General features: G+C 42.5%; 1 protein-coding gene across 5 annotated transcripts in view; it reads right to left on the bottom strand.

Annotated features, from left to right (window-relative positions):
* Positions 1-13,392, bottom strand: part of CLEC16A (C-type lectin domain containing 16A) — a 156,412-nt gene that overhangs the window by 62,254 nt on the left and 80,766 nt on the right. For all 5 annotated transcript variants that reach the window (XM_063430278.1, XM_063430273.1, XM_063430275.1 and 2 more), the window contains 4 exons: positions 8,034-8,154; positions 6,869-7,020; positions 3,066-3,270; positions 548-715 (listed from right to left, as the gene is read on the bottom strand). In XM_063430278.1, coding sequence (XP_063286348.1) covers positions 548-715; positions 3,066-3,270; positions 6,869-7,020; positions 8,034-8,154 — 646 coding nt within the window. The remainder of the gene's footprint in view (positions 1-547; positions 716-3,065; positions 3,271-6,868; positions 7,021-8,033; positions 8,155-13,392) is intronic.

Raw genomic sequence — 13,392 nt, 5'->3', positions numbered from 1 at the left:
ATATAAAAAAAAGACAAAATACAAAAAACAATGGTACAATATCAAAGCCAAAAATTGGAATAGAAAATGTAGATATCCTACTTACAGTGTCCAGAGCAATAACTTGCTCTGGTGATGATGACTTGTGGTGGTATGATCCCCACCAAAGGATATGTGGATATATCAGTAAACCAGCAGCACCAGGAAATATGTCAAAGCCAGAGGATCGTTGTACTGTTCACTACACAGCGGGTATTGGGAGGTCCTGCTTGTTCACTGCTGCCTTACACATTTTTGGTTTTATAGAGAGCACCTAAACGTCTCTTTACTTGTATTTATTTCTTAATGGCAAAGTTAAGGTGCACTCCAGTCACTATAACAACATCATCATTCCAATCTTCCTTTAGCTATATTACACATTAAATAATGGCAAGTCAGAGAACAGTCAATACTACTGCTTTAGAAGGTACACAGATCAAAAGTAAAGGCAATGTAAAAGTAAATTAGACAAAAGTCTAACAATTTCCAAGATTTGTTGTTGGTGCAACAACAATTATTGTTGCTTTACCTGGTACTTTATCAACTGATGCAAAAACTGAACGTTGTACTGTCACATCGCTCATACCGCGTCGAGACTGTTCATAAAACCGGAAAGGCAAGTGTTGGCTGGTTGTTGTGGAGGTGTGTCCAAAACCAATCCCTTCTGTAGATGATTGCACAGGGAGGTCCAGAAGAGCTAGTTTAAAAAAAAAATAATTTTTTTTTAGCATTAACCAATTCAAGATTAAATAAATAATATATGGAAAAAAAGGTGAGATTTAACCCCTTCCTCTCCATCCAGTCCGACAGGAGGGGGGCCCTGAGGGTGGGGGCACCCTCAGGGCACTATAGTGGTCCTTTAATGGGTAACAAAACTTTAAAACTGAAATACTAAATAACATTTGTAACAAGTCGCCAGCCAGCGAGTCATTCTCCACCTACCAAACTCTAGCCAAGGTGAAACGCAAGGGTATAGGTAAGTGATGTCTGTTACGAGATGTTTTGTAACGGGTTACGACCCGCCATACAGCATTGCTTTATATTTTTTATTGCATTATGTATGTTTGTATGTAAGTATGAAATTGTGGGCATCGTCTAATGTCATTTTATGATTACTTGATCTATTGTATGCCAATACGGTCATTGAATTGAGACCTCTGAGTGTAGACCTTAGTCCAGAGTTCTCTGGGGTATCCAGATCTAACAGCTACTGCAGCCGCTTAGAGTGTGCATGTTCTCAATTGGATACCTTGGCTGCTGCCCACTGATTTATACAGCTTTGCATGCTACCACTGCGTATGGGGAGTTTACCTGCACCATCATTATACACCAAGTGGCGGACCTGCTGCGCAGGTACTGTTCCTAGCCTTATCGTTTCATATACTATGCCAGGTTTGAACATACCATACTTTATATGTTTTTATCTTTATATATAGACCCAGCTTGCATCCACTAACGGATTCAACGTTACTTCTAATATAACTATCCATACGGCTAGAGGTTTTTAGGAGACATTTCAGTGGTAATTGTCCTACTTTTGGGAAATATAATACTGTTGTTGAACTATAAAATATCAGTCTTATGAGTTACTTGGTTACAGCTGCAACTTAATGGAACGCAAGTGATCTTTCATAGTATAGTGGAACAACTCTGTTTTTACTTACCATATATACTCGAGTATAAGACAAGTTTTTCAACACATTTTTTGTGCTGAAAAACCCCCACTCGTCTTATTTTCGAGTCAGTGTCTGTATTATGGCAACTTACATTGCCATAATACAGACAGGACCGCCGGGCTCATTACAAGCCCGGTGGTCCTGTTGGGGGCTGGCAGAGAGCTGTAACTTACCTTTACAGCAGCTCCTGTCAGCTCCCTTCTCTCTCCTCCGGTCAGCTCCCTCTGCAAGTCTCGCGAGAGCCACGGGGTCAGAGCGTTGTTACGGATTACCGTGGCAACGCTCCGCGCGGCTGCAAGACTTGCTGACAGGGGAGCTGACCGGAGGAGAGAGAAGGGAGCTGACAGAAGCTGCTGTGAAGGTAAGTTACAGCTCTCTGCCAGCCCCCCCCCCCACTGCACAGCCCATCCACTGGACCACCAGGGAATGAGATCCCCCCCTCCCTGGCCAGCTAACAAGCAGGGAAGGGGGACGAAAAAAATATAAATAAAAATGTAAATTAAATAAAAATAATATAATACATAATATATATTAAAAAAAATGGAATATTAAAATAACAATAAAAAAAAAAAAATGCCCATCCCCCACCAAGGCACTGCATCAGTGCTACTTTGCCAAGTGCTATTCCTAAACCATTTTAAGTTACATTGTAACGCTGATATCTGCCAGGAATCCCTGAGTAACGCTTCACATGTATATATTTTTTTAAAAAAAGACAACCTAAGGCATGCTTCCCGCAGCGAGGGAGTGCCAAGTGTAAGCTCTCCCTACTCAGCTCCACGCAGTGATGCAGAGAGATGGAAAATGACGTCTCTCCGGCTCCCGGCATCACTCTGTGGTGCGCGAGGAAGCTGATCAGGGAGACCTTACACTCCGTGCGCCCTCCCCGCCTGTCCGGCCCCAGCCTGCACGCCCGCCTGCCCAGCAGCTCCACTAGACCCCAGGTAAGAAATCCACCCAGCTCTCCCAAAGGTAGGGAGGCTGGGTGGATTTAAATAAAATAAAAAAATAAAAAATGGGGCATGTCCAGTCTTTTTTAGTAGCCACTTAGTCACAAACCTTGGCCAAAATTTGCATTTATATTTGTTGTTTTGCATTTTTCACATTTTTTGTTTTCTGCTGGGGTCTCCGGCAGCCCCCCGACCATGATCGCTGCGGATTGCCGGTCCAGGTAAGCCCAGGGCTCCTATTTGTCATGGACGTTCTAGGTGCGTCCGCGGTCCTTAACGACCGTGTTTTGTTGGACGTACCTGGTTTTTTGTCAGACGTACATTTTGCGTTTAAAAACTTTTGTCATTTCAAATCCATTACCAGAAAAAGAAAATGTGTGAGTACATGAATAATGTCTGCTATTTGATGTGCAAGCCATACCAGATATTCTTTGCATTTTCATACGCCGTGCTTGAATCCGTCCTTTAGCAAGTCTCTGTTTGGCTATTATACATCGGATGTGATCAGAGAAGATAAATGTAGCCTGGAGGATGGGGAATGGCTTTGCGTGAGGAGTTGAAGCTGGCTTGTGGATGGTAATATTTAAGGCTCTGCTGTCATCTTCTACACCTGTTACTTGCATATCCTAGAAATTCAAAAGATATTCAGTTACAACTAAACCATTTAAATTTAGTTTTTTTTTAACTCTGTATTACTGAACATTTTAATTTGAAAAACATTATGCAATAAAAAAGATCATAACATACATAACATTCAATTAACATATCCATTTATGAGAATGTGTCAACAAATGTGTAGTAAAAATAAACCAGAAAGTATAACCTAAAAACAGAAATACTCTCTAGTATTTGGGTGTCCAAGGGGGATGTTGAATGGTGTCAGAAAGCAGAAGAACCATTTTTTAAAGTGATAAATGAGGGCATAAATGCTCTACTTGAGTGATAGGTGTTTTAAATATTCTTTGTGATGAATCCTTAGGGGGTAATAGGATTGTTGACAACCACAGATCCTAAACTGTGAAAATGTAATGTATTGCGACAGTTTACCTATCCATTTTCATGGCCAGATTTGGTCGACAATGGGTAGTTCAAAGATCGTCAACTGCCCAGCAAGATGATAGAGTGAACTCTCTGCAAGGTTGCTCACTGACCTTTCAACAGTTTGGATGAGAGACTATCCCAATGATATAAAAAGGTAGAGTTTAGATGAAACAAGTGATATCAGGCTCTAGTCTATTTTAGGGCAGTGTACCTGTAGATGGGTAGAAAAGTCACTTTCTCCACAGATTTTTTAGCAAGCCATGGGAAGCTTAGTCATATTGTGAAGTCTTACTGGCATTAATATACCAAAAAAGCAGTGTTTATTGTTGTTAACAAAGATGGAAATTGAGGCAATGGAGTCCCAGATATTAGGTACAACTCTTAAATATAGTAAATTAAAGAACCACTCCACACACCTAAAGCGAGAGCACCTGTCTTGCAAAGACTTCACATGGTGCTGAATTGGGAAGTCTGTGACTGGACAACCACAAACAGTCTGGACTGGGGAGGGCTTGCAAGGCAGCATACATAGAACTGCTGCACTTGTAAACGGTTTTTATATATAACCCAAATGATAACAAATGGCATAATTAAATACATGCATTCTTTCATTTTGGGTTTCTCTACTACACAGTGTTTGTTTGTTTTTTAAAATATTTGTTTGGGCAGTGGGGTATCCTTTAAGAAGATCTTCATCTATTGAAACAGAACAAATAGGGATATATGATCAGGGTCTGGAATGACAATGGTAGCTTGTATAGTGCTTTTCTGATTAGAGTACATGTCTAGAACTATCCTCTCAAACATAGTGAAGATGAATTCATTATCAGTCATGTCCCAAAAAACATATTGAGTGGGTGATAGCAGATGAAGTGTGGTCTGGATTCTCCAAGTAACCAAATACAAAATAACGGAAGTCAATCTCAAATACAGAATGTTTGAGATCCACCAAACACTTGAGGTAATGAGCAGCTGGTTATGGTTGTATTTGAAAAAGCTACATTGCTTCAAAAAAGAAGCTATTAGCTCTCATGTATCAGAGTCTGACAATACAATCCTTGTCATAGGATATGGGGTAGATGGTCAGTCAAGGCTTTTACAGGAGCACAGGTATGTTCTATGGTACCTCTGTAAATGTGCATCACACATGGAATATATAAAATTAGAAAGAAACCCAATAGTGTAATCGGATAATGCATATTACACTAATTTGGTTTTCCGGTCGCTTATTTTCATTTAATATTACAACATTTATCAGAGTTGGTGAAAATATACGACCTCCTGCTTAATTTATCTACCTCACGAAGACCCTTTAATGCTTACCAAAATTGACTTTGGGATTATTCTGTTTGGATCAATTATTACACTACCTTTGAAATTTTATATTAAGTAGTTAAGTATAACTATTTGTATTGCTATCCGGAACAACCTGTTTTTTTTCTTCATGATAACAGTAAAAGAACCATTGTTCCGTCACAGACTGTATAATAATGTTCAAAATATACCACATCACTCCATGATGTCTACTTTCACAAATGGTATGCACTTTTGTGCAAAAAAAAAAAAAAAAAAGCTCCATCAAATTCGAACTGAATTTAGGTCAGGTCACTATAACTTCACAAGAATGTGCCAAAGTCTTAAATTGTGCGATTGTTTTATTCAGAAGAGTTTGCTGAGCATAATTTGGTGGGTGAAGGACCCTTATAACAATGCAAGTCCTGTTCTGGCAAAGAATGTATGGGCATCTGCAGAAAATGAATCGAGCTGGTCTTTTTTCCCTTTTATACTGATTAAACAAGATACTGTATGGTTACATTTTAGGATGTCACTAGTGTCACATAGTAACTATCTGGATTACACAAAATATTGCAAGAGCACTATTAGATGTCATTAGCGCATTAAAACATTTAAATTGAGTAAGACTTTGAGTGTGTGTTACTAATTGTATCTAAAATCTTCATGAAATACTAATTTTGACTATGTTGGAATTTCACTGAAATCAATTCCAGTCAAGAGATATACAGAGAAAAAGCACGGACTTTCTTAGACTCAGGATGGAGTCTAAGTGTCAATCCCTGCAACCTTTACCAGTGACGACTGCAGGGAATTGACTGAGTCCGTAGTGGATCATGCCCAAGAGTACAGCAGTGACGTTGGCTCCTGGCGCTTCAGACAAGCAGATCAAAGAAGATAGCGTCCCCCGCGAGGGACAAGTTCAGGTAAGTAAATCTCACCTTGACCTGCCCCCGATCACAGCCATCGAACGCCCAGCAGCAGTGTCACAGTCGGGGGTCTTTGTGAATTCGGCAAAGTCATCAGACGGTGATAGTGCCACTTTAATGCTGTATCGTGATTGTTAGGATTATGGTATACTTACCTCTTGACATTAGAGTGTGGCCTGTAATTTATAAATTGCACAAAATACTTCAAAACTTTTTAAATATCTCAAGGTTTTTTCATACATAATTTATCTCTTAATATATATATATTTTTTTATACTAAAAGGAGTTTGTCTCTTTAGTCTCTTCCTACCTTTGGGAATTTATAATTGTTCATTTGTTTTGGTTAAGCTCTGATGCCCACATTAAGGGGGAACAGTGACAGTTATCCTAATGGAGATATTTATCTGAATTAACTTCAGTACTTTTGTTGAAGTATACTTTGTATTAAATTGTTATATACATTTAAACTTTAGATTAATAAATATATTTTAATAACAATTGAGTATATTGTTTGTATAATAGCTACAATCTACAATTTTTATATAAATACCGTGGATTTAAAGAACTATTGTGATCACAGGGTCAATATCGGCATGTACGTTGCTGTCAATTTTCCTATAATTTCCACTATATTTATAGCACTATCTTCAAAATACCTGACGTGATAATTCAGAACAAAAAATATAAATTATTTGGAAGTAGATAGTGACCTTGTAGACTTCATGCATTTTAGAAATGTAGAATATTTTTTGGCAAATTACTACACAAGAAAAATATGGGCTTGTATTCAACACAAGTCCACTGCTTATTTACATGTCACCATTTGAGGATGAAAGGAATGACGATGGCTACTTACATTTGTGTAGTTCACATTGTCACATATCTCACAGAAACAATAAAACCATTTTTGACAGAGAGAAATAAAGAGTGCTAAATATAATGCTCTATAAACGATATTTACCTGCAATAAACCTGCAAATTTTACAACGCCCCAGCCAAGTCTTTTGCTGTCTGGCTCCACCAAGCTCATCTGGTAGATATCAACTGCCAAAAATCTTTGCACCTGTTCCCCATCCTTTGATATTACAGTGCAAGCAATTAAATCACTGTTATCTGAGGAGAGGGAGACAATATCATTAGTGGAACTCCTGGTACACGATGAGCTTTGTACAAAAAAAAAAAAAATGAGCTACTTTTAAACTACCTTTAAATTCACAGTTTTTTACTAGTGTGAATTAGAGTAACAATTTGCTAAGAATTCGACATATTTTGCTGCTTATTAAGATAAATTATTTAATCTCAGTATTCTTGCCTTATTCCACCTTTATTCCTGTACACCTTTACAATGAAGGGGAAACTTGTAAACCAATAAATACACAGGTGGCATAAAACTTGTTAAAACACATAAAACAATATTGCCACTTTGATTACCTGTTTCTGCCTAGAAGAGCACTATATATAATTTCTTGATATTGAATTGGATACGCAATTTAACTATAATTATCATACTATAACCAAAATTGCCATATTGCCACATTATTTTGAAACTGTTAAGATGTATTGTAGTGGAAGTTCTATAAATTCTGCTAAGTCATGTTCTTCCCTTTATACCATCAGTTGGCCATACCAACTGGACATTTGTTTTAAGGATACATAGAAATTGTACATTGTTGGAGGGTTTTTCTTAAGTAAATGCTCAGACATTCAAGATCTGGGCTCAAATTCTAAATGAACACTCTGGGCACCAAAACAACTTACTTGAAATTAAGTGTATTAGTTGAAAGAGGTCACGGGAACCAGCTTATCTAAAGTTAAACTTTTAACACTTGGTTTAAGCTGTCTTCAGTTCAGGGCCCATCAGTTCTACCTAGCTCCTTCTATTTCAGTCTGAGGATCCATTAGAAAGCTTTGGGCTGGGAAAAGCTGACAGACAGAGAGTCAGCTGATGCTTTTGGCCTATTAGTAGCTCCCCATTCTCAAAAGTGAAAATGGTATATCTGGCTTTAGTAAATAGACCAGACAATACTGAACATTCTGGGAAGTGATAGTACCCCTTTAAATAAACTATCGCTTTTGACAGTCACAGTGATTGTTGATGGGGATTTTAAAATAGTAAAAATACTCACTTAAGTCTAAAACATCATCTGTTTTTATTAGATCTTCCTCTCTTGTCAAAGGTAGCCGAGTTTCTGGTTCTCTTCTAAGATGCAGTGACAGTGATCGTAACATAAAGAATACTCGGATTGCCTGAAAATAAAGAGGACAAAACGGATATATGAAATTAAATATATATGAAATGCTAGGAAAAACACTTGCTCAAATAATAAATGTGCTTGCACACTGCAAAGCAAAACCTCTATAATTTATTGACATCAGGGGGTGTGAAAAATATTATATATGCAGCAAAAAACAATTGGTACTCACTAAAGCTGAAATTGTAGGCCAGATGTTCCAACAATTTGTTTCCCAGCATTCTCTGTGTGCAAGATGGTGTTAAAGGGACACTATAGTCACCAGAACATGTACAGCTTATTGAATTTGTTCTGGTCAGTAGAATCATTACCTTCAGGCTTTTTTGCTGTAAACACAGTCTTTTCAGAGAAAATGCAGTGTTTACATAACAGCCTAGTGATAACGTCACTGGCCACTCCTCAGATGGCTGCTAGAGATCCTTCCTGGGTCATGGCTGCCTAAAATGCATCCAAACATTCAGTATCTCCTCCCTCTGGATGCAGACACTGAACTTTCCTCATAGAGATTCATTGATTCAATTTATCTCTATGAGGAGATGCTGATTGGCCAGGGCTGTGTTTGAATCATGCTGGCTCTGCCATTGATCTGCCTCTTTGTCAGTCTCAGCCAATCCTATGGGGAAGCATTGTGATTGGATCAGGCTACCACTTATGCTGATGTCAGCAGGCAGTGGGCAGGTCTACAGGGAACAGGGACAAAGCATGCAGCTGCAGACTTGAATACAAGTAAGATTTTACTAATTTAGGGAGGCATGAGGGGATCAGGGTGGCTAGATGGTGGTTTTAACCCTATAGTGCTCTTTTAATATACAAGTCCAGTATATATATAATTATAATAACAACAACAACAACAAAGTATTTAACCAGGAAAGGTACATTCAGATTTTCCTGTTTTTTAAGTACCTCCTGGGGATACCTTGTTACCTTGGCCCAACATCCAGGAGTTGTTACTATAACCCAAGTTAATGGTACTCATTTTATCTACCTCGGAAGGATAAATGGCTGAGTCAACCCTGCCTGCACCTGCGACCCAAGGGTTGAACAGATTCTACGGATGATGCATTAGCCCACTGAGCCATCTCACCAGTATATATGAACAGCAATAGAACATTTAGTATATGAAAAATTATATAATCTCTGTGTATGAGCTGGAAGGAAATATAGCAAAAAAAATGCACCTATTACAAACTGTAGAGTCTTTACCTCCGTTTTTTTAAATGAAGACAAAAGACACAATAAACTGCCTTTTGCCTTTGCATTAGTGTTCTCCACCAACAACTATGCTACAGGATAAGTAATTACCACTTTAGATTGCAGGTGGTCCTGGGCCTGTCTAGGTGCCCCTTCCACTGGAGAAAATGAGACCGGATTTCCAAAATGGAGTCTGGTAATATTCAGGAGCAGTAATAGTGCTTTCTATGTGCACTTATACGGATATACACTGATCAGCCACAACATTAACCCCTTAGTGACCAGACTATTTTTTTTAATTTTCTTACCGTTAAGGACCAAGGCTGTTTTTACATTTCAGCAGTGTTTGTGTTTAGCTGTAATTTTCCTCTTACTCATTTTCTGTACCCACACGTATTATATACCGTTTTTCTCGCCATTAAATGTTTTTTCTAAAAATACCATTATTTTCATCCTATCATATAATTTAGTATAAATTTTTTTTATAAAATATGATGAATTTTTTTTTTTTTAAAACACACCTTTTCTGGGGGCGGGGCCTGACCGCCACGGTGAGCGGTCGCACGGTGTCTGAGCTCCGTGCAGCATTGTGAAACTAACCTACTTTGTGGATTCTAAAACTCCTGACTTTTAAGCGTGACAACACCGTGAGACCCTTGCCCTTCATGAGAGCAGCATTGCCCGCTTGTATAGCAGCGGAAGAGCAAGCAACATTTTTACGTCTTTCCCGGCGGCGGAGGCATTGAGAAACGGCCGATCTCTCTGTCTCCAACCTACCTGGAAGCAGAATCACAGCGGTTGAGCCCCAATATTCCTCCCCCCTGCCAGTGAGGGTTATCCCGGCACACATCTACTTTGGGACCTGCTGCAGTTGGAAGCACGAACACAAAGTGCACAGACCCACCTAAGATGGCGGCCGTCTTGTGCCCATCGGGCCCACTCTCTCACAGCATGTCGGAGCAGGATCAGATCTTCGAGGCTTTCTGGGCCAAGTTGTCCAGCAGACTGCACAGTGCCACACCCGCTGACACACCCCAGCGACCACGAGACAAAGGTACAGCACGGGAGGTCGGGCCTGTGGCGAAACCAACCTCGCCACTGGGCCCTGGAGAAGCCTGTTTGCTAGCCTCCTACCTGCTGACTATGGCCCCTGGATTATTTGGGGCATATCGTACTTTATTGTGCGACTGCTGGCCCTTTAAGTACAGTGAATGGTATTTTATTGTGCTGCTGCTGGCCCTTTAAGAACTGTCTGGGGACATATTGAGACTTTGGGTAACAATACCCTTTAAGACTATGGCCCCTGAAAACGTATGGACTTTTATTGGTGTGTATGGCCCTTTAAGAACCGTCTGGGGACATATTGTGACTTTGCTGAACAATGTCCCTTTAAGACTATGTCCCCAGACCGGTAAAATAACTTGCCCCTGGCTTTCCCCCACTTGGTTCAGTAAATAGGGCTTACTGAACCAAGTACCACACAGGCAGACCACCCAGAAGTTAAAGTGTGCAGGCAATTTACCTCCCAGGCTGTGAGGTTACTGCAGGTTAATTGCACGTGGCGGCGGCCATCTTAAACTACCGAACAGCGGTGTTTTGCCGTCGAGTGTCTGGAACTAAAATCGGACACTTGACTAGGCAAACACCGCTGAGACCTCCATACTTCCAGAAATTCGTATGGAAACTACCGAATGACCCACCGTTCGGTAGAAAGAACCCCTCAAACAAGGGAATTCATTCAAACCCTCTCCAGGCTCTATAACACAGGCAATTCGCCTGTTTTCATTCCCTTGTTTGTGACCGACCGCAGGGCCAAAATGCATGGAACTGTTTTCGGATACTTTACCCATGCGGTCGGTCAAATCTTTGGAACCCCATATCTCCCGAACCATTCATCCGAATGACTTGTATTTTGGATATGTTGTCCCCCTGATTAAGGGCTATCCAGCGATGCTGGATTTAAAGGTGTACCCCCTGTTTTTGGGGTACATCCAGAACTTGTCTGAAAAGGTGTACCGGATAATTGGGTTTAATGTTATCTGAGGGGAGGGGATGTGTGGGCTGAACCATGTATGTGATTGGATATTTTATGCCTCCCCCTGGGTGTGGACTGTATGTGTATTATTGTAATAAAAGCCGGGCTGGATGAGCCAGTCCAGAGTTCCTGTTTTAACCTCAAAGTGATGTGTCGTCTCATTATTGGGGGAAGGATTTATTGTATGCTGTTCCAGTTGACTGCTAGGAGTACAAGCCTATTCGTATGGTTCCTATTCAATGGTCTACAGCATTCATACGCTTGGGAGAATTTAAAGGTTTCTCGGATTCGGTGATTATGGTGTCTGCCAGAGTGCTTGGAGTCCTCAGGAAGCACTAGGAGCATCCATTAACGGAGGTACCAAGTCGGGGTGCCAGGTGATCCGTTACATTGGTGGCAGCAGTGGGATGGCGTCCTAGTGCGAGTTAAAGCAGCTCGGAGACACAGTACGTTTGGATTTACAAATTGAGGGCAACGCTAGCAGTCGTGCAGCGCCCCTGGGAGCAGACTAGTATGGAAGGTTCTGGCTCTGGAGATGATTGGCTGGCCGAGGTGAGGCAGCGAGTGGCCGAGTATGGGGATGATATACCCATGGAGACACGCCGGGTGATCTGGAACCAGGTCATGGCCGAGCGAAACACAAGGCTGGACCGAGAATTCCGGTTGGCGAAAGAGAGGAAGTATGCTCAGCAGCAGGAGCGTTACAGCAGCCGAGTAGAGGCTGCATCCGAGGAGGTTAGCCGTCTTTCCCTGAGGCGGCGGGAGGAACCCGAAGTGGGGGTCCTCATAGACTGGTCCTGTGAGGAACCACAACAGGCAGGTAGAGATGGGACCAAGGTCTCTCCACCGGGCCCACCGGGATGCTGGGCAGCCGGCCCAGATCCCCAGCAGCAGCCAGAGTTGCCAGGTGGGGAAGCAGGTGGCCCTTACTCACAAATGTTGAGGGGCCTCACGGATTGGTCCTGGGAAGACCCACAGATGGCAGGTGGAGATGGGACTGCGGTCTCTCTACCGGCCCTACAGGGATGCTGGGCAGTCGGCCCAGATCCCCAGCGGCAGTGTGCGTTACAGGGAGCTGAAGGTGCCGTTCTTGCTCCCCAGCGGCAGTCTACGGTGCAGGGAGAGGAGCCTGTTATCCCCTCTCCCCAGTGGCTGAAGGTGTGTAAGGGAGAGGAGTTTGTTATTCCCTCTCCCCAGCGGCAGCGCCGCTCACCAAGGGGAGACAGTAAGCCCCTCACCAGCGCAGATGGGACCGTGGTCTCTGCGCCCTGCCTACAGGGAGTACAGAGGGTCAGCCCTGCTCCCCAGCTGCTGAAAGTGTGTAAGGGAGAGGAGTTTGTTACCCCCTCTCCCCAGCGGCAGCTTAGCACACCAAGGGGAGACAGTAAGCCCCACACCAGTGCAGATGGGACCGTGGTCTCTGCGCCCGAGTTACAGGGGGCAGAGGTAGTGGGTCCAACCCCCCAGCAGCAGCGTGATTTATTGGGAATTGGGAGCCCAGTCTCCACTCCCCAGCGGCAGTGTGATTTGTTGGGAATGGAGCCCAGTCTCCATTCCCCAGCGGCAGTGTGAATTGCAGGGAATTGGGAGCCGAGTCCCCATTCCCCAGCGGCAGGCTGAGTTACAGGGGGCAGAGGTAGTTGGTCCTACCCCCCAGCAGCAGAGTGATATGCCGGGAAGGCAGTGTGAAGTGCAGGGAGAGGAGAGCAGCGTCCTCCCTCACCAGCGGAAGGCTGAGTTACAGGGGGCAGAGGTAGTTGGTCCTACCCCCCAGCAGCAGCGTGATTTTTTGGGAATAGAGAGCCCAGTCTCTATTCCCCAGCAGCAGGACACTGAATTGGGAGGAGAGACAGTCGGTCTCCCTCCACAAAGACTGAAAGTAGGCATGGGAGAGGAGATTGTTACCTCCTCTCCCCAGCGGCAGATCATCAATGGGCAGAGTGTTCTAATGGGAGAGGAGATTGTTACCACCTCTCCCCAGTGGCGGATCATCAATGGGCAGAGTGT

This window comes from Pelobates fuscus, chromosome 8 (assembly GCF_036172605.1).
Source record: "Pelobates fuscus isolate aPelFus1 chromosome 8, aPelFus1.pri, whole genome shotgun sequence".
Classification (NCBI taxonomy): Eukaryota; Metazoa; Chordata; class Amphibia; order Anura; family Pelobatidae; genus Pelobates; species Pelobates fuscus.
Note: the sequence above shows the minus strand (reverse complement) of the source record. Positions and strands in the feature narration are given on the sequence as shown.